The following is a 19,820-nucleotide window of genomic DNA, read 5'->3' as shown; positions in this document are numbered from 1 at the left end:
CCACAGTCATAGGATTTCATTTTCCCAGGACTCTGCAGCAGCAACCAGGCAGATGATATGTTTCCAGAATGCATAACATTTGTGACTCTTTCTGTGGTGCTGTAATAGCTTATCTCGCTCTCTCTCCCACAGGTAAATCACACCTGGCCATTGTCCAGAAGGTGAACAATGAAGGTGAAGGTGACCCTTTCTATGAGGTGCTGGGACTGGTGACACTGGAGGACGTCATTGAGGAAATCATCAAGTCAGAGATCCTGGACGAGTCAGATATGTACAGTTAGGTCCCTTCCAAATCTCTGCTATTGCCGGGCAGGGGGGTGTGATGGCAGATCGGCTGTATAGTAATAAATATGTGAATATGTGGATAGGACATTTTGTGGGTCTTCCTATACCATAGGGCAGGGACAGCCAGTGTGGCACCTCCACCTGCTTTGGACTACAACTCCCATCAGTCACAGCTGGCATGACCAATGATCTGAGATGATGGAAGCTGCAGCTCACATCTGAAGCTGCTTGATTGAGGGTCTCCTGAGGATCAGGTTTCATCCATGCAATATGCTGGAAGATTCAGGGCAGGTAAAAGAAAGTACCTCTTCTCACAGAGCACAGTTAAACTATGGAACTCACTTCCACAGGAGGCAGTCCTCTTCTAAAGTTATCTGAGATGGTGGCCATCGCTGCCTCCTGCAAGAGCAGATTCCATAGTTCATGATGTCTTGGCTGGCTCACAGATACTCCAGGCCTCTTCCCTAATGTTGACCATTTCTTTTTTCAGTTGCATACATTTGGCCACATTGCAGCCTGGTCCTCAAGCACAGTGCTTTGCTTTTCCCATGAGTGCTGTGTCAACCACACACTTCTCAGGGAGAACTTTAGGGTTGCATTGAGGGACAAAATTGGGGCATTTTCCAAACCTGCCCCAGTGTTTGAGAAGGATTTGACTACTCCCAATGGTGTCCATAGTGTTAACTATGGGTCCCATAGAATTTAATTTGAGTTGTGCTCACTTCGGAAGCAGGTATACTAAAATTGGAATGATACAGAATTTAATGTGTAGTCCTGAGGACTAGAAAGATGTAAATTATATGAAAGCAGAAGACTTCCAGGAGTCTTGAGTTACGTGCCCTTGTGGTAGGCATGAGGGTGCATGGAACAAGCACAGTTTGCAGTAATACACTGAATAGTGAACTTGTTCTTGGGGGGACACCCTTCCTCTCAACCTATCCCCTTCCTCTTCTGCAGCTGACAACCGATCCAGAAAACGAGTGAATAACCAGAAGAGCAAAAGGGACTTCTCTGCCTTTAAGGACAATGACACAGAGTCCAAGGTGAAGATCTCCCCGCAGCTGCTCCTAGCTGCTCACCGCTTTCTCTCTACGGGTAAGAGATCCTTTGGGAATCACTCCCCATTCTTGGTTCGAAATCCTGGTTTGCTGGAGAAGCATCAAGCACCGTCTGCTGCTCTTGATATAATGCAGACATTTTGCTTTAGAAATCTCTCCCCCCTACATGTGGAGCACAGAGAGCCAGGGAAGTACTGTAGCTGCAAATGAGTCATGGGCCTTACAAGACACACCTCCTTAACATGACCTTTGACCCCTGAGAGGTGGGTTTTCAGGGCCAACCCTATCATTTGTAATGTATTTTTGTATTCGTAATCTGCTTTAACTTTTTTTCAATTTAAGCCCAAAATCAAAACCAGGGCCTGCTGTTGAAGGGTGCGTGGTGATGATGATGGTGGTATAATAATACTGTACAGGTCATATGGGCTTCAAGAAGCACAGCAGCTTCAGGCTGCCATGGGGTCCCCACCCTCTGTGGGACTGTGTTTTGGCTGAGTGTAGGGATGTGTGGCATGGGGCAGTTTGGGGAGGAACTGGCATATTTACATGCCGCTTAATACTAAAGCGGTCTCCAAGCAGCAAAAAATAACAAAAAAAATATATAAAGCAAACAATTAAACCATAGGCATATCCGGTCTAAAATACAGCAATACCCTATAAATGCAGTAAAATTTTGGAAAGGTGAAGACACATGGGAAGCAAAAATCACTCAGAGGGCAGACTCCTTGACAGGGGCTGCTTTGGGTTTCTCACAGGAGCCCATCTTACCTTTTTCTTGGCACACCAGTGCTGCCCGGCACATTTTTTGGAAATGTCTGACTTGCATCATTTGCAAGAAATGCATCCACACCTGCGCAGGCAGGTACCCCCACCGTTTGATGTGGAATCCTGTTCCCTTTGCTGTCTTATCTTGAGGCCCATAATAAGAGCTGCCAAATCTGATTTCAAAGACTAATATGAGAGCCTTGTGAGAAGGTCATTCCCATTGTCTCATTCACAAATTACAGGGGATTTACCTTCTCAGAAAGACAAGCCCTCCATTATCCTGTCTGCTGTGGCTTTAGGCTTGAATGGGAGGTTGCTGCTGGGTCTGTCTGTTTATCCTCCTCCCTCTTCCTCGGCGTCTCTTCCTTGCATCAAAGTCAACAAAACACAGCCCCAATATGGTTGGCAAGTTTCTAGGGAGGGCAGCCAGCCAAGGATAGGCTACAACTGAAGATAGGGCAATGTAGGTTGTATCCAGTGCTGGTCCTACTCAGAGTAGACTCCCTGCAATTAATGACATGGCTAACAAATGTCCACTGCTTTTGGTCAGTCTGCTCTGAGTCCACCTTAGATACAACCATTTGCTTGCGGGGGCAGGAGCTGCAAGAGGGAGCATTCCTCCTTAGAACGTGGAAATGGCAAAGCCAGCTGAGAAGGAAAATTCATTGCCAGGGAAGCCCCCATTGAGAGAGGCAGAGTCTGAGACCGAGAGAATATATAGATTATGGCGGGGGAAATCCCAGGGCGCTGCTGGTTTTTAATAAGTTGTTATTTATTTCATAAAATTTGCATGTCACTTGATAGTAAGAAAAAAGACCCCAAAGCAATTTACAAAAATAATGGAGCTATAAAGTTATCAATAGAAACATTTAAAGGCTGCTATTTAAACAAACAAACAAAAAACAAAATCAATGGTAAGCTGAAAACAGCAGAGGTACAGTTCCCAGAGTTCCCAGTGAAGACTGATTGATGACCAAACCAATCCGTTGTAGATCTGGGAGGGATTCTCTTTGCAACTCTCCAGACCTTTAACAAACTATAGCTCCCAGAATTCTTTGGAGGAAGCCGTGACTGTTCAAAGTAGTATTGTAGCACTTTGAATGTTTGGTGTGAACCTGGCCTGGCTCTGTATCTTCCGCAGTGACTGGCCGTGGCTCTCTCCCAGACCTCCCTGGAGAAGGCTTTGGGGACGGGCCTTTTTGCATGCAAAGCAGGTGTTCCGCCGCTGACCACTGCCCTTCCCCAACAATTCTCACCCACTGAGGGTGAAGAAATATCATGTCAATAACAGCCTGAATTTCTGGTTTCAGTACACGTCTCTCCCGCCCCCGCCCCCCATATCTGCTTTTTTCTGGGTTTCACTGCTCCCACTTCTTTGCAATGCCTGGACCTGCCCTGAAAGGTTGATTCCCCTGGATGTTTCCCTCTGGGGTCTGACTTGCATGTCCCCCGCCTGCTTTTTGCAGAAGTGACGCAGTTCACCCCCTCCCTCATTTCGGAAAAGATCCTGCTCCGCCTGCTCAAGCACCGCGACGTCATCAATGAGCTGAAGTACGACGAAGAAAACAAGAAGTGCCCCCAGCACTTCCTCTTCAACAGGAACAAGCCGGCCGACTTCTTCATCCTCATCCTGCAGGTAATCCAATCCCTTTGGCGTTTGGAAGCAGGGAGGGAAAGATTCTCACCAGGTTAAGGCAGTAGTGGGCGGGGCCAGGGGCAAAAGTGGGAGGAGCAACAGATGAGACTTTGCTGCAGCCAGCTCCATTCCAGCCACGCAAAAGTCAGAGTTTTCCTCACCCGACCACCCAAGGAGTGCTCAGAGGAGGGATGGAGAGGAGCATCCCGAGGGCCAGGTAGAGGGCAGCATTGAACCTCCGACATGAGGCTCACCCCCTCCGTTGTGCCTGGTATGGAACAGGACTGGCTAAACTGATGCCCTCTGAATGATGCTGGACTCCCAACTTCCCTCAGTCCAGCATGGCCGGTGGTCAGGGGTGATTGGGGGTCCCCCCACCCAGGGGACCAGGAGGATTGTGGGAAGCGATACTGGGTGTTCCCACAGTCTGTGAGGGGCAGAGGCCAGCCTGTGAGGCCTTCCAGCGCATGTGTGCTGAGGATGCTGTTCTGCCATGCCCCCTCCCCCTGCCCATGTGGTGCTCGGCTTGAAAAGTCAGATGAGCGCCACACTCCATAGTCGCCTTTAACTGGACTTAACCATCCATGGGGGGTGCTCTGGCACAACCCACAGGCTCCCCTCAACTCCCCTCTGCCACCTTTTCGCTCCTTCAAAGATGTATTGTCCCAAGCCGGGTTTCTGATAGGTGTTTCTCAATTCCCTTTGTTCCTGCTGCCACCACAGATACTTTGTTCTGAACTTTTCTCACCTCTTGCATAGCCAGTCAAGAGGCATGTGGTGCAATTTAGTAGCACATGAACATTTGGCCTCAGTTTGGAATTATCTCTTTGTTCCTTTGTCTCACACAAAGCGAAGGCTGATAACAATTCTGACCCTCCTCTGTTAATCCAGCCCTGCTGCCCTCAAATCCACCTCTTGCCCCAACTCGGCTTCCAAATTGTCTCCCACCAGCATTTAAACTCCTTTTCAAGCTCTTATCCAATCACCAGTCATTTCCACCTGCACACATTGCCTCCTGCTTCCAACCTAACACATACCTTAATTTAAATATTATACTTAACCTACACATTTACCTTACAATACTGCACATGCACACAAATACAGATGTTCCCTAAAGAAATGCCCAAACTTCTCCCACACCTGTTTGTTGCAGGTAGAGGCAACATTCATAGGCTGACTGTGCTCCCCCCCCCGCTCCCCCCCGAAGCTTGTGTGCCATTTTTCACCTTCTCATTGAAAGATCCCTTTACCGTGCTGCAACTGCTGCTGACTCTGGCTGCTTCATGGAAGCTCCTGAGAATCTCACATGGCTCTTTGTCTTTCTCACAGGGCAAAGTGGAGGTGGAGGCCGGCAAGGAGAATATGAAATTTGAGACCGGTCCTTTCTCCTATTACGGAGTGATGGCATTGAGCCCGTTGGTCACCACAAGTAAGGACCTGCATGCGGCGGGGGCCAAAGGGAGACGGCCACAAAAGGGGCATGGGGCCAGGCACCCTTCCCAGTGGAGCCCGCTCCCTCTGTCTGTCCGTGGCAGTGGGCGGGAATGGTCAGCTGGCAAGCCGGGCCCAGGAAGTATTGTTTTTACCAAGCCCCCTGGGTGGTCGTCCACCAGGGCATGCAAACCCTGATGGACTTCAGCTCCCTTCAGCGCCAGCCAGTATAGCCAGTGGTTAAGGATGATGAGAGTTGTAGTCTGGCAACTTTGGGAGGGCCCCACACACTTGCCACCTCTGCCTTAGGCCTCGCTCAAGGCATGGTAGCAAAAAGTGATGCCCATCATTCACTTATAAGGGAAGGCAGATTCCACGGGAGAGAAGGAGGGCTCAACTCTCCCCTTTAGGTTTTGGATGTGACACACTATCCATGCTGAAGTGCATGTGCTCCATAAATGGGTGGGCCTGATTGTTCGCAGGGGGTGTCTTTCTTGTGCCTACCCTCCATCAAAAGGGGTTGTGCTGCATAATACACATCATGCACCCCCTGTTTGCAGAAGGGGCTGGGCTTCCAGAATACTGTTCAGCCTGGCAGCCATGCCCATCCCAAGATGCTTTGCTTTTCCCTCGTAGCTGCACCTCCCAATCCTGGAGGAGACTGGCAATAGCTCTTTCAGAGAGGGGTCTTTCCCAGCCCTACTCAGAGATTTTGGGGATTAAACCTGGGATGCATGCAAAGCTCAAGTTCTACCAAGCTATGGTCCTTCCATGCTTAGGGCCCCCTTGCAGTATCAGAGGTTTCTGGGGCACAGCTTTTGACTCCTGTGTAGCCAGGCATGAATTCAGGAGCTGACCCTCACTAGGACATTGCAAGAGGTCCTGGCACTCATCTGGAGAGGGGGCTGAAATAACCCTTGAGCTGTGGCAACCAGAAACCACAAAACAGCCCCCCATGAGCATATGAAGCTGCTTTCTCCCAACTTAGGCTTGTTTCTCCATGTAGCCCAGAAGCAGAAGAAGCTCTCTAAGGTGTCATGCAGGCCTTCCCCAGCCCAAGACCCGTAATCCCTTTAAGCAAGAAGTTAGGGCAGCAAGAGGCCGCCCCCCTCCTGATGTTGTGGGCTGCAGTTCTTATTGTCGCTAATCACTGGCCTTGCTGGCTGGTGCTGCTGGGAGTTGGAGTTCAAATCTTAAGGGCACCACATTGGCTTCCCCTATGTAAAGGGATTGAACCTGGGATCTTCTGCACACCGTCTTCATGCCCTAAATCAGGAGCCTCTCGCTCCTTGAGGGCCACTTTGTCCTCTGCGGGCATCCCTTTGTCTTGAGAGACAGTGGAGTGCACCTCAGGGCGTGAAGTCAGACCCCTGTGTTAGCAGCACTGAAATGACCTGGCCTGCTCAGACAACAAGACCCCTTTCTTGGCCTCTCTGATGTGGTCCAAAGGAAAGCAGAGCAAGACCTTTGGCACCAGCTTAGCTGCAGGAATTGCTGGAAGGAGGCGTACAAGGTGCCATCCAACTGCCTTAGGGACTTCACTCTGGATTTGTGTAGGGCTCACTCCTTAGCCTTTTCTTCTCCCAGTGATGTTCTTCAAGGCAGCGGAGGTTCAGGATCAGCGTTTTCCTTCTCCTAGATGGGTTCCCTTCCCAAGTTGACAAGCCCCATCTGCTCCAACTCTGTCCTCTAGGGGGATGGAAGAACAACCAGAAGTATATTCCAGAAATTGCCCTGCTCAGCTGCAAGCTCTTGAGCTCCATACTCCATATGCTGCCATCTTGCATGAATGAATGGGTGCTTAGTGCTAAATAAACCATTGATGGAGCAGAGGGGGTCGTCTTAGGAATGGCAGTCCCCCCCCTTTCAAATCACCACTCAGGTGAATTGGATCTTCCCTTTCCTTCCACACAGCAGTCGTGTTACACCCCCTACCATGGAAGGTAAACAGCCACATAGAAAGCTGTCTTACGCTGAGTCAGAGCATAGGTCTGTCTTCCTCAGTATTGCCTACACTGACTGGCAGCAGCTTTCCAGGATTTCAGAGAGCGAGTGTCTCCCAGCCCTACCTGGCGATGCCAGGGCAAGGCAGATGCTCTGCCACTGAGCCTCGTCCCCTCCCCAGGACGGGAAAGGCAGAATGTGTGCAGTGCGGAAGGAGATAAGGTGGTGGTGAGACCAAGGAAATTCCACCGCAGAGAGGTCAGGCTCTGAACAGTTCTCAGTGGAGACAAGATCAAAGGACAACAAACAGGGGCAGATATATACAATCTTGTGTCCTGTATTCAGATTTTTTGTTTGTTTGTTTGTTTGTTTTGGGAGGAGTGACATGCAGGAAAGTTCCCATCAGCCTAAGTGTGCAAGCGTGGGAACAAACTCTCCAGTAATTTAACACCGGACTCTCCCCCCACCCCATCCCACCCCCGAGGTGGCACCATCTCATTCTGCATCTGTGGCTCTGCTTCTGTGTGCTCACTTCTTCGGTTTCCTCAGAGGAGAAGGGCCGCAGCTGGTCAGAGGGGGCAGAACGGGGCATTGGCAAAGAGGAGGAAGGTTAGCTAGCCAGGAAGACTGGAGGTGAAGGTTGAGGGAAGAGTGCACTTCAGGGGCCAGACATAATTGCTCCAGGGGCTGGCTGGGGCTCACAGGCCACCGACTGCCCACCCCTGCCCTGATGCTTGAAGAAAGCGGACTCTGCCGCTTATTGGGTTGCTGCCGTATTTGATGTTAGACTTCTGCCCCCTCGTGGCCGACCTGGTGCATGTGGTCCTGTGCCACAGAATGCCAGGTGGCTCCTGTCCATCTATAGCAGGGCTGGGGGACCTATCTCAGCACAAGGGCCACTTTCCCTTCTGGGGAATCTTCCGGGGGCCACATGCCAGGGTGGCAGGTCCAAAGCCTGAAGTCACTTTTATCGAGCAAGCTCGTTTCCACACCTACACATTCCCCTCTTGCTTGTTAGGAAGGAGGATGGAGTTCAAGGAGACCTAGCCATGCCAGGACACTTGGGGGGGTGGCATGAAGCAGGACCTGTGAGGGGTAAGGCCTGTGGGGAGCCCCAGAGTGCCAGGCAGAGAGGCCGGGAAGGCAGTGGTCAGCCACTGAGCCTGAGATTCCCCACCCGTGAGCCAGTGTTTCACATTACTGTTTTTTTCATCCAAACAACTACTTGTGGTTCAACACATTGCAAAACTTCCCTTGTACTCTTCCCTTGATATAAATCTTTATCTGATTTTATTCATAAAATATTATGAAAGTTTTTTCATGATACAATAAGATAAAAGAAAGTAAATAAAAAGCAGAACAGAGAAAGAAAGATCACAGAAAATGCAGAGTCCTCTCTGAAAGGTGGATCATGGCCCTTTCCTCACACAGAAAGGGGGGGCCTCCCAGCTCCCACCAGGGAGCTTCCCTTTCTTCTCCCCGTCTCTCACCCTGGGAGCTCTTCCCTTCCCTGCCTCTCAATCAGGCCTCTGTCTGAGAAGCTGCCTGAGGCCAGGCCAGGTGAGGTGGGCACTGCTGGCCATGGGCTTGGGATGTTGCTGTGAGTGGCAGTGCAGGGGGCACTGATCCTGTCCTTGGCCGCCAGGACGTTCCCCTGCACAAGGTCGACTGGAAGCAGCCAGAGCTTCATAACAGCACAACAACAGTCCATTCCCAGGGGGAGGCTTCCAGGGGAGGATGCCCTGTGGCAAGCACAAGCAGGCGTGGACTTCTGGGGGAGGCCATGCCATTTGGGCTTTCCGCCAAGGGCACCAGAATGGGCTAGCAACAGACCCGCAAAGGGGCTGTGTGGTCTTTCTCCATAATCAAAGGTTTCTTTGACTTCTCCTTTTGCATCTCTCTCTCCTTCCTGCCCTTCTCTGTGTCCATGTCGGGTTCTAGCTTTGCCTGTCGCGCCCCAGCACCAGCCTCTTATGCCCCGAGCATCTTTGTTTCCCAGGGTGTCAGGTAAACAACACTTGTGCATGGTGTGAGAGGTGCACATTAACCCCTTGCCTGGCAGGTTGCATTGACTCAGCCCTGCTTTTCTGGGGGGCACCAGATTGGCAAAAGATGGTATTTGGGGTACATAAATTGGAAATGCAAATGCACTGGGCTGCAGATTATTTTCTTTACAAAAATTGTGTTGCGCTGCAAAGCCCAGTCCAAATTTTAGCCCAAACAGCCCCAGATGTGTTTACTGGGGCTGATGGGGATGCTGTCCAAAACTTCTGGAGGGGACTGGGGAGGCAAAAGCTGCCTTAATCCAGATCCCCTGCTCCTCTTTGCTTTTTCTTTCTTTCTTGGTTGTTCCTTTTTTAAAGTGTAGTTTTAAAAGCTGGCGTTAAAAGCAACAAACCAGTTGATCCAATTTGAACAAAAAACAAATTGTTCATGCAGCCAGAGAGTGCATGGATAGCCCTTTCCATTGGCTTACACCCCTCTTGGGTGGCATCACTTTTTGCGCGGTTGGCAAGACAGTTCGGAGGGGGGAGGAAGGGCACGGCTTGGTCCCTGGCTCACTCTTCTCTGTGTCTAGTTTCAGAGGTGCGTTCTCCATCTCATTTGAGCAATCTGAATCGGTCCGCCTCCCTCTGCTACCACGAGCGCTCCGACTCCATCTCCTCCAACTTCAGCGGCAGCAACAACCAGCTCAACGCCAGCGGCAGCTCCCAGTACATCTCCGACTTCAGCGTCCGCGCCCTTACGGACCTGCAGTATATTAAGGTGGGTCTTGGGCCTGAGTCTCAAGAGGCACTCAGCTGTAGGGGGGGTGTGAGTAAATGAACATGTGTTGCCCTGCCCACTTTGGATCCTGGCCCACCACTGACAAGCAGCCTAGAAAGGAATGTGGCCCTTGAGCTGAGAAAGGGCCAGACTCCTCCTGCTTCAGACTACAGGTAGTGGCTTGCAGGATAGCACACAGCTGCCCTCCATATCAAAAAGCAAATAATCTCTTCACAGAGGAAGCTAGTTTGTCAGGGAGAAAGATTTCAGCCTAACTTTTCCTGTGTGAAGGAAGTTATCTTGTGTGGATGAGCATCCCATCAGGTCTGAGGTAGATGTTCCCTTGGGGATCTTTAGCCAGGGCTGTTGGTGTTCTGTGCAAGTGCAGACTTCAGTCCCAAGTGCAGAAATTCCGCAACCTGAGTGTTTCAGCAATTTTCATAAAGTACATTTCTAGTCCTTATGGTTGTTCATGTGCTGGCGATGCCTTGGGAAAATTCAAAAGTCAAGAGGCAGAGATCCAAGCACCTTTTCTGTCAGTCAAAAGGCAGGGTGTCACCTGGATTTCCTCATGATTACCAGAAACAGAATTTGTTAAGCAAAACAGGTAAGTGTTTATACATGTGTGTATTTAAGAAGATGCACTTTTAATAATAATAATAAATTTACATAACCTATATGCATTATGGAATTGTGCTTTTATCGTGCAAAAATTTTGCTTTTGGGGGGGCGGGAAGGAATTGTGCACACTGAGCAATGTGTTGAGGGTTCAGCTTCTATCTCCTTCTCCACCCGGCAGATCACACGCCTCCAGTATCAAAATGGTCTCATGGCCTCCCGCCTCGAGAGCTGCCCCCAGTCTCCTGAGGGTGGCACCCCCAAACTGGACACCTCCTTGTCAGAAAAGGCGGAAACCTCAGTGACGGACGAAACAACCAGCCTTTTGAACGAGAGGAACTGCCAACACCACAAAGCAAACCACAGCCCCCCAGACAACGTCGTCTGACCCCGGCCTTTGGGCGACCCAGTCTGGTTGGTTTTGCCTCAGTCCTTCCCTTCCAGAGACGAGAACTGGGGGGCGGTGGGGGGGGGGAACACGCCAGTGCCCACAAGAGGATTTTGATTGTGTACCTACAAACCTCAGGTAGTGGCTGCAGCCAGGGAGGGAGAATATCCAGATAATTTCCTCTCGCTAAGCTCTCCCCACATCCACACGTGCACACACTCTTCCTTTGCAGGACGGTTTGATCCGTCAATGGCCGGCAGCCTGACCGTGGAAACAGCTGCCCAGCTGCTGATGAAAAGGATGCGGGTTCTGGATACCAAAGGGAACTTGGTCACGGAGGGAGGGCCAAAGCCCAAACTGTGTGCTGCGATCTGGATGCTCCTGTTTTCATTTCAGGCGGGGGTTGGGGAGGGGCTGGCTGCCCTGAAGATTTCCAAAGGGAGTTTGCTCCCTGCTTGCTCTTCTACACCAGCTTTTTATTTAAACAAACAGAAAGAGACGAAGTGGCACCACGGCCAGGCGCGTTCAGAAGAGAGGAATCCTATTCTGGAGCACACCTGGCTCTTCTCCAGCTGAGACCACCTTGTGGAGAGTGGCACTCCCTGCCTCCAGTCCAGAGGCTGGCAGGTAGAGAGACCACACAGAACTGGCCAGAAGGAGAGCAGGGCAGCTGCTGGGGTCCTACGAAGGCAACAGCAGCCCCTGCTGAGAGGACAAGAACCCTTTTTCTGTCTCAGGAAGTTCTGTATCTTGCGTGTTGTCTGGGCGTCTGTTCTGTTATATTTTTGTTTTTTTTATCCAGCCCATTGGGCACTGGACAGGAGACGAGTGTCTGACAAACATCTAGGAACTAAGCAGGGTTTAAAGGTTGGTGGAACCTGCACTCTGCCCCTGCCTGCCTCCTGGGGCAGTGGGGAGAGTGTTTCTGCTTGGAGGGAGGGGAACTGTTGCTTCCTCATTCGGGCTCTGATCCCACTGAAGAAAGTGTGCCCCAAGGATAATTAGATGAACTGTGCCGCTTCACGAATGCTTTCCTGGTGTGCTGTACGAAAAGCTCCCTGGAAATCAAAAAATGAGTGTAGCAGGGAGAAGGCAGGGCTAGAATTTGTTGTACTCTTCTCTACTTGCAGGGAGTTTATGTTCTCTTAGTTGTTGCTCTTGTTTGTTTTTACATGGGGGGGGGGGTTGGGGAACATTCAGAAATGGTAACCTCCAGATACAGACTCAAATGGTACAGTCCCTTCTGCTTCTCCCATGTAGATCAGGCCAAGAATGATCAGCTCTGCTAGGCTTCTAGTTTCAAGTTCTCATGCGGAAATCTGACAGAGCCAGTGACAGTTCCCAGTTCCTGTATGTGGTGCCTTTTGGGACTTAACAGAGTTGGAAGTGACAATAGCAGTTGCAGCACAGGAGCAGCCCTGAAGGGTTTCCAGATGCAGGAGTTTTCAGCCATAACTGAAATAATAAATTGTGTTTTGCTTTGTTCCTGTAAAGCCTGATTTCTATCTAAATTGATCGTGGCACATGTGAAAGCAGCAAATTCATGCAGTCACTTACTATGGGGGAAATGACACCACTTTGAGATGTCCCCTCCACTCTTCTGTAGTTACTTTGGATAGATTACTTTCCACTGGGTGGAATCAGGACACAGCCACTTGAGGATTAATTTTCAGTGGTCAAGAGTCTTTTCATTATGCCTCACTACAGAATTAATCCAGCCCAGCCGTTGCTGCTGGGTCAGTTTGCCCCGAGGGGATTTGGGTGGTGTGCAGACGTCTCTCATTATAGTTGTCTACTCTCCACCTTACTAAATGGAGCTCAGGACCATCTTCAAACACTTTTGTTAAAACTGCACTGGAGATTTGAAGGATGACATGTTCAAGACCTCTGCTCCGAACATCCTCCTCTGATCTTTACCCTCCAGCCCTCAGCCCCCCAAAGGTCTCATGCCCCCTTGTCTGGCACTGTCCCCAGGGCCACCTGCCTAATGCCACCTCTCTTACTTCCTTCAAAACCTGCCTTCTCATTGAAGCCTTTGGACACTAACAGCAGGCCACACAGCCATGATCCATTCATCCCCAGCATCACACATGCTGATGGGAGTTGTGGTCCTGTGCATCTTCTAGAGGGCACCTGGTTGGGAAAAGGCTGCCCGGTAACAAAGCTTATGCACCGGCGATTGAAATGCTGCACACATTTTACCTGTGTGCACCCCATCTCCCATTTTCCTTCCCTTCGTCTGCTTAGTGTCAAATGAAAAAATGTAAGCCCCTCAGGGCAGGGACCTGCCCTTTTGTAAAGCACCAATGCACATCAATGGCATTACATAAATACAGCTAATAGTAACATTACAGGTACTGGCCAGTGGTTGCCCACCATGACTGGTCTTTTCCAAGGTTCAGCTGAATCTCTCCAGTAACCTGTGAGGAGTCCTGGGTTTGTGGCTTTTTTGTTTTTTGGAAACTTGTCCAAGGGCAGAAATAATCTGTGTTTGCATGTGCCTGCTGAGGACTCTGCCCTCGTGCTCTTAAAAGGTCTGTCTTCACATTCTGATTGACCCTCCAGATTCACTTCCTTTGATCTCCACTGAAACCTGTCAGAAACTCTTTGGGCTGTCCAGTGTCCAGTGGCAGGAGGACCAGAAGGGGAGGGGGCTGGACAGGCATATTTAGCTCTGCAAGAAATGCAGGCATTTTGATGCTGCTGTCTCTGATCCCCCTTTTACTTTCTCTTCACCCGGGCAGGTTGTATTGTTGCAGAGCTGAGGAGCCTGTGACCCTCGGGATGTTGCTGGACTACAACTCCCATCATCCCTGACTATTGCGGGAGCTGGCTGGGGCTGTTGGGAAGTGAAATCTCACAGTATTTGGAGGGCCACAGAGTTCCCCATTCCTCTTACTAAAAGGATGAGGCATCTAATCCAGGAGAAGACACCAAATCCAGGGTAGGAGATAAGGAACCAAGGCAGGATGGAAGACACTGCAGCTGTATCACATCGCCCAAAGGCGTAAGAAGGTGCCCTTCTCCAGGCATAGGCCAGGGATCACTTGGCCCTTTCCAGCCACTGTCTGCTGGGATTGGGGAAGAGTTGCAGTCAGGTGGAGCTTAGATGATTCAGTCACTCACGTTGTAGAGAGTCAGTGTTGCCTGTTCCCCAGAGAGTGTTCTCCTCGCATCTCTCAGCCCAGTCTCATGGCTTATTCAGTGACCCTGGTGGAGTCACAGGTGCCTGCTTTTGTCAGAGTGTCTTTCACTTGAGGACTTGTGTTTCGTGAGTCACAGTGTAAAGTACAATTATATATCTGCACAAAAAGCATGTGAAAATTGAACGTCTCTAAGTAGGAGTGTTTGGATGAAAGGCAATATTCATTCGCTGCAATTTCCCATAAACCAAAATGGAGTTGGTCCTGAGCCTGTTCACTTGGAAGCAAGTCCCACTGTGTTCAGGTGGGTTTACTCCCAAGTAAGTGGGTACAGAAGTGCAAAAAGTGATCTGAAATTCGGTCACCAGGTTTGGCTTGGGGAGGAAGGGACCATTGCACAGACTGTATGATTGTACCCAGATGCGTTGATGTTCTATTAAATGGTGTAGCAGGATTGTACTTTTATAGCATAGCATTGCACTTCAAACATTGCAGTTTCTCATAGGAAACATGTTGGTGGGTAAAGACGCCCCAAGAGGTTTTTGTACCTGAAGTAGAAAATACAAATGGTGCCCCCTCCACTAAAAATATAGTTTTAAAAAACTGTCCTCAGTTGTTTTGCCTAGCAGAAGGCATGTAGATCACAAGGCTGATGAGAGTTGTGTCCAAAACTTCTGGAGGGCACTAAGCTGGCAAAGGCTGGCATATAAGAACTTTGCCAAATTCCAAGTGGCTGGGAGACTTTCTTGGCCCTCAAACCTCTTTTACAGGGCCAAACTTGGTTTGGGAAGGTGATGGGCTTGCAAGGACACCCAGGTTTAGAGCCAAGCACTGTTACCATTTCCTTAGCAAGTTCATGGCTCTGGGCAAAGTCATGGACTCATAGCCCCAGTGGGACATCCATCAAGCATAAAATGAAGGGTTGCCAACATTTTGAATGCCATCTGTTGATATGCCTTCAACAGCAGCTCAATCTGAGGACAGCAGTGGGGAGTCATGTTTAGCTCCAGTCAAGCTGCTGTGTAGGCATAACTGTAAGCCTGGCTGGTTCCCCTCCCAACTCTCAACCCTGAGAGCACTGCAGATCTCCACGTGGCTTCTGGCTCAGTCAGGCCGTGGGGTGGGGGTGGGGTAAAACCCACAAGGGGGCTATGTTCTGGTTTAGCTTTCTGGCCGCCTGTGGGATGACAACCTGTCTAGTATTCTAAGGGCAGCGTTGAAGGTTCAGCAGAAGGAAAGTTAGAGTGTTGGAGTGGTGAAGTCAAAAAGTTCCAACAAGCAGAACACTAGCACATCAGGCGGAAAAGCAGGGAGAGGGCTGGGTTACATCTTTCTTCCCTGCCGAGCTAGTTCTCTGATTGCAGGGATTTGTTTATTTTTAATAACTGTGACCACCCATCTCATGATTATTCTCCCGCATGGCCAGGCCAGTATTTCTTCCTTCTCTTCCTGCATTTTCCTAAGCACAATTGACTTTGAAATGTTGGGTTAGGTTAGCAATACTTGATTCTGGAACTGGAACTGGGGCGAGGGGAGTAGTTCCTTCATTTGCTTTGTGACTGGTTTTTTAAAACTGCAGGATCCCTTTTCCTGCCTCCAGGGCTATTTCCAACGGATGTCTGTGCTTCTAAGCAGCTTTAATTAGACTGTATATGTGTCTCATTTGAATGTAGCTTTTTGTCTGAGTTTTAAATTTTTGTTTTGTGTGTGGGGATTGTTGCGGTTTTTATTTCCCTTTTTAAAAAATATTGTTATTATTATTATTATTCCTAAGGAAAGCACAATGGTTTTTCAACATTTGCCCCTTTGTGGGTGACATGATGTAATTTATTGTCTTTTTTCTGATTTTAAAATACAAACACTAAACCTAAGATCCTAGCTCCCATGAGGGAGACAAGCTTTTAAAAAGATTATTATTATTATGTAATAAATATTACCAAATCAAAGTGTGGTGGGAAATGTTGGTGACTTTTCTTTCAAAGCCTCTAAGTGGGTTTGCTCTCAGAGTCATAGGATAACAAGGTTGTGATCCTGCAGAAACATACCTGAAAGAGGGTTGCATAGAAGTCAGTGGGACTTAATGCGGGCTGGGCAATATCTGGTTTCCAACATCATGATATATCACCAGCTAAACACTGTGATATACTGAAATATCGTGATGTCTGATTTAAGGATGGAGGGATGGAGAGGCACGGACTGGCTCCATGGGTCTTCTCACATAGCATACACACAAATCATGGCTTGTGATATAGCCAGGTCAAAAATTATGAAACCAATATCACAATTGGGACTTCAAACCGGCTTTGGACGATATATCACCCAGTCCTAGACTTAATTTCCAAGGCCACAATCCAATGGGGTTGGCAGCTTTTACACTTATCACTGCTCCTGTGCCTAAAATAACAAAAACAAAGCAGTAACAATGAAAAGAAACAAAATGGTGTGTGTTTTTATACTATTTTGGCCAGCCACCCCAGACAGGGTCCAGTCCCTGTACAGGGCCACTAAAAAAAATTTAAACTGCTCCCCAATTTTGTTTTTAGTCCCATATAAATGACAACAGTGAGAGATATGATTGTATTTCCTGAGGAAGCTCCATAAATGTGGAGCCACCACTGAAAAGGCCTTGCTTCTTGTGCTCAATAAGCTAATTTCCCTTCCTGGCAGGTGGACCAGCGGGTGATATTCGTCTCCTTGCAGTTAGCAGATTTGTCTACTTAAATTAGCAGCTGCTATTAAAGGCAAAGGAGGAAGCCAGGCTGAGTTTTTAATCTGGTCACTTGACAGTCTTATTTCTGCACTGATTTTAAATGGTGCTCCAGTAGGGTTTGGGTTTTTTTGGCCTGGGTCTGTGCCGCTTGTCCTATCACCTGTCCTGGGTGAACTGCAGTTCCCATTTTGCCTTTGGAGGAGACCTCATTTCAAAGCGTTCATCTGCATTGCTAGAGATAACTCTTGGCAAGCTGAGCCCCCCTCTGAACCTCTGACAGGGAAGGCAGATGTGGGCACACGAGGCAGTGCTGGGGGCAGAGCTGGCTGTTTCCCATCCAGCAGCTGGCCAGATGTGTTCTGAACAGTTGACAGCATGATGGTCCTGCTCTACCTCTGGGGTCAGAGGCAATATGCAGGGAGAGTTTGCTCTCTTCTCCTGCTTCTGGGCACCTTTTGCTATTACACTCCAGTGGTTGTACTGGTTTTGTTTTATGTTTGTGCTGTTGATATATAATAAAAAAAATTAAACACAGCAGAATGAGGGAGAGATAAATCTGACCCACGGGCACAATGTGCCAGGGAGATCAGCTATCAAATGAAATCAGCTGGAGTTGCAGAAGAGCAGAGCAAGGAGAAAGTATCAAGAACTAGAAGACGACCCTGGACATGCCCAGTTTGAAAGGATCAGGTTTCTGCCCCAGACCCTTCTTCTTTTGAAGAGAGAAGCCGGATGGCTAATGTTCCTGGCTTCCGGGGGGGGGGTGGACTTCCTGCTGTGTGGCATCTGCTTCAAGGTCCTTTTTGCTCTTTGGTGAGGAAGAGAAGAAGTTTGTGGGGTCAGCTGTAGAGGGTTGCAAGATCGGGCAGTCTTGCCAGGGAGCAGTTTGCACATCCCTCCTCTTCGAGGTTAAGGAGATTTGCTTGAGGGTCCCTTGCTGCAAGGCCCCTCAAATCCTACAACTGGCACTTGCATATCCAGTTAAAGGAGCTAATCGGAGCTTCACACACACACACATGCAAGTTGAAGGTGTAGGGTGCCACAATCTGCTTTGAGACCATAGTGGGGTACAATGGTTTAATCCCCCCCCGCCCCCTCCCATGTCAGGGACCCAAAACTGGACCAGGAGCCTACTGCAATCTACTTTTTAAAAGCCAGTTGCTAAATGTCTCTCCTTGGCCCTGAGGTTGCAGAGCTTTCTGGGTATATTTGTAAGCCTGCAGCAGAGGGAGAGAGAGAATGGGGGCACGCCATGACTCTGCTGCGAGTCCAGCAACATTTGGTCTCCCCTCACCTTAAACGCTCCCCATTCCAGCTAGTCATTATAATACCTTTGCAATTAAGAACCCGAGTCCGGATTTGCCCCCGCTTCTCCCTCTCATTTCTTTTTCCTTTTGTGTTGTGTCTTTTGGACTGTAAGCTTGATGGCAGGACCTGTCTCTGTTAAGCCACCCCAGGAACCATTTTGCCTGAAGATTGGCTAAGAATGCTTTAAATAAACATATAAATATAATAAACCACAACTGTTGCCTCTCAGCATAGACAGTACTGGACTACATAGTTCGGATTAATGGTCTGGCTCAATAAATGGCACTTCTTGTGTTCTCGTCTGGCCTGGTGCCTTTGACTCAAATTGTGCTCAACATATATTTGGAGTGGGCCTCTGTCTCCATGACTGCAAACAGGCTTTATGTTCACAAGATCCAGCATCTCCAGTGAAGAGGATCTCAGACAGCAGCCCTGCGGAAGACCCTTGCCTATCGCCTTGGAGGGGCAGAGCAAGTGAGAGGACCAATCCTCTGAGATGATAGAAGTCTGCTTCCAGTGTTGTTTGAGGAGAGGGATCATAGCACAGTGGGGCAGAAATGGGAATGTAGATTGCAATTGTTGCTTGTGTGTCCCCATAGGAATAGCCGGGGGGCAGGGGGGCAACTGCCCCCCCAGGTCCACAAATATTATTGAAAAGCATCGAAAGTACTCAATTATTTGAGGTACTGCCCCTCCTAGAAGCAGCCTGCCCTGGTATTTTTACCCACACCTTCCCAAGAAACTTTGATTTCTTAAAAAACAACTTTGGCTACTCTCCCCAACAAAAACCATGTCTGGAACAGAAAGCAATCCAGTGAAGTAATCCCCACTACTGCGGGGCTCAAATCCTCCGTGGCCCTGGGACCTGCTCCCGAGTAAGCATGCAACTGGGTCACATAGGAACGAGGGGGAGCAAGGGAGGGAGAAGCATCCTTCCGTACAGTTAAATGCTATTTGCACCTGTAATTCAGAGTAAGTACCAGTGAGCCGCACAGGGCTTTGCTCCTGAATAAGAATGCACAGAGTCTGAAGCGGCACAGCCCGGTGCTATTTGCGCTGGGTGGGGAGGGGGGGGGTCAAAGCCAGGACTCTTCGTGACCCCCTGGACCAGAGACGCCAGGCCCGCCTGTCTTCCACTGCCTCCCGCAGTTTGGTCAAACTCATGCTGGTAGCTTCAAGAACACCATCCAACCATCTCGTCCTCTGTCATCCCCTTCTCCTTGTGCCCTCCATCTTTCCCAACATCAGGGTCTTTTCCAGAGAGTCTTCTCTTCTCATGAGGTGGCCAAAGTCTTGGAGCCTCAGCTTCAGGATCTGTCCTTCCAGTGAGCACTCAGGGCTGATTTCCTTCAGAATGGATCGGTCTGATCTTCTTGCAGTCCATGGGACTCTCAAGAGTCTCCTCCAGCACCATAATTCAAAAGCATCCATTCTTCAGCGATCAGCCTTCTTGATGGTCCAGCTCTCGCTTCCACACATCTCTACTGGAGCCAAGAGAAAGCGGCCCCGCCTCCCGAGACCAGCGCAGCGGAGGGACGCGGCCCCTTTAAATCGCAGCTCCCCCATCTCGCAGCCCCTCCCTCCTCTTCGCCGCCTTGTTTATAACACGGCGGCGCCGAACTTGCTCCCCGCTCCTCGGCCACGCCCCCTGCGTGCCCATTGGCTGGACCCCTTCGGCTCCTGGCGCGCATTGGCCCGGGCGCCCGCAGGCAAGTTCGGAGGCGCCGGCGGCCTCGCGGTCAGCTGACCTTGGTGGGCGGCCCCTCGC

General features: G+C 49.6%; 1 protein-coding gene across 2 annotated transcripts in view; it reads left to right on the top strand.

The window, feature by feature from the left end:
• Positions 1 to 15,980, top strand: part of CNNM4 (cyclin and CBS domain divalent metal cation transport mediator 4) — a gene marked incomplete at its 5' end in the record, with an annotated part of 48,039 nt that extends 32,059 nt beyond the window's left edge. The window contains 8 exons of one of the 2 annotated variants that reach the window (XM_083514220.1): positions 133 to 276; positions 1,243 to 1,380; positions 3,575 to 3,744; positions 5,074 to 5,173; positions 9,061 to 9,126; positions 9,698 to 9,885; positions 10,685 to 13,772; positions 13,990 to 15,980. In XM_083514220.1, the coding sequence (XP_083370346.1) occupies positions 133 to 276; positions 1,243 to 1,380; positions 3,575 to 3,744; positions 5,074 to 5,173; positions 9,061 to 9,126; positions 9,698 to 9,885; positions 10,685 to 10,891 (1,013 nt within the window). In that variant the 3' untranslated portion in view covers positions 10,892 to 13,772; positions 13,990 to 15,980. The remainder of the gene's footprint in view (positions 1 to 132; positions 277 to 1,242; positions 1,381 to 3,574; positions 3,745 to 5,073; positions 5,174 to 9,060; positions 9,127 to 9,697; positions 9,886 to 10,684; positions 13,773 to 13,989) is intronic. The other variant, XM_083514219.1, reaches the window with a different exon arrangement.
• Between the last annotated feature and the right edge of the window lie 3,840 nt (positions 15,981 to 19,820).

Source organism: Podarcis liolepis (genome assembly GCF_965112155.1).
Source record: "Podarcis liolepis genome assembly, chromosome: 7".
Classification (NCBI taxonomy): Eukaryota; Metazoa; Chordata; class Lepidosauria; order Squamata; family Lacertidae; genus Podarcis; species Podarcis liolepis.
Note: the sequence above shows the minus strand (reverse complement) of the source record. Positions and strands in the feature narration are given on the sequence as shown.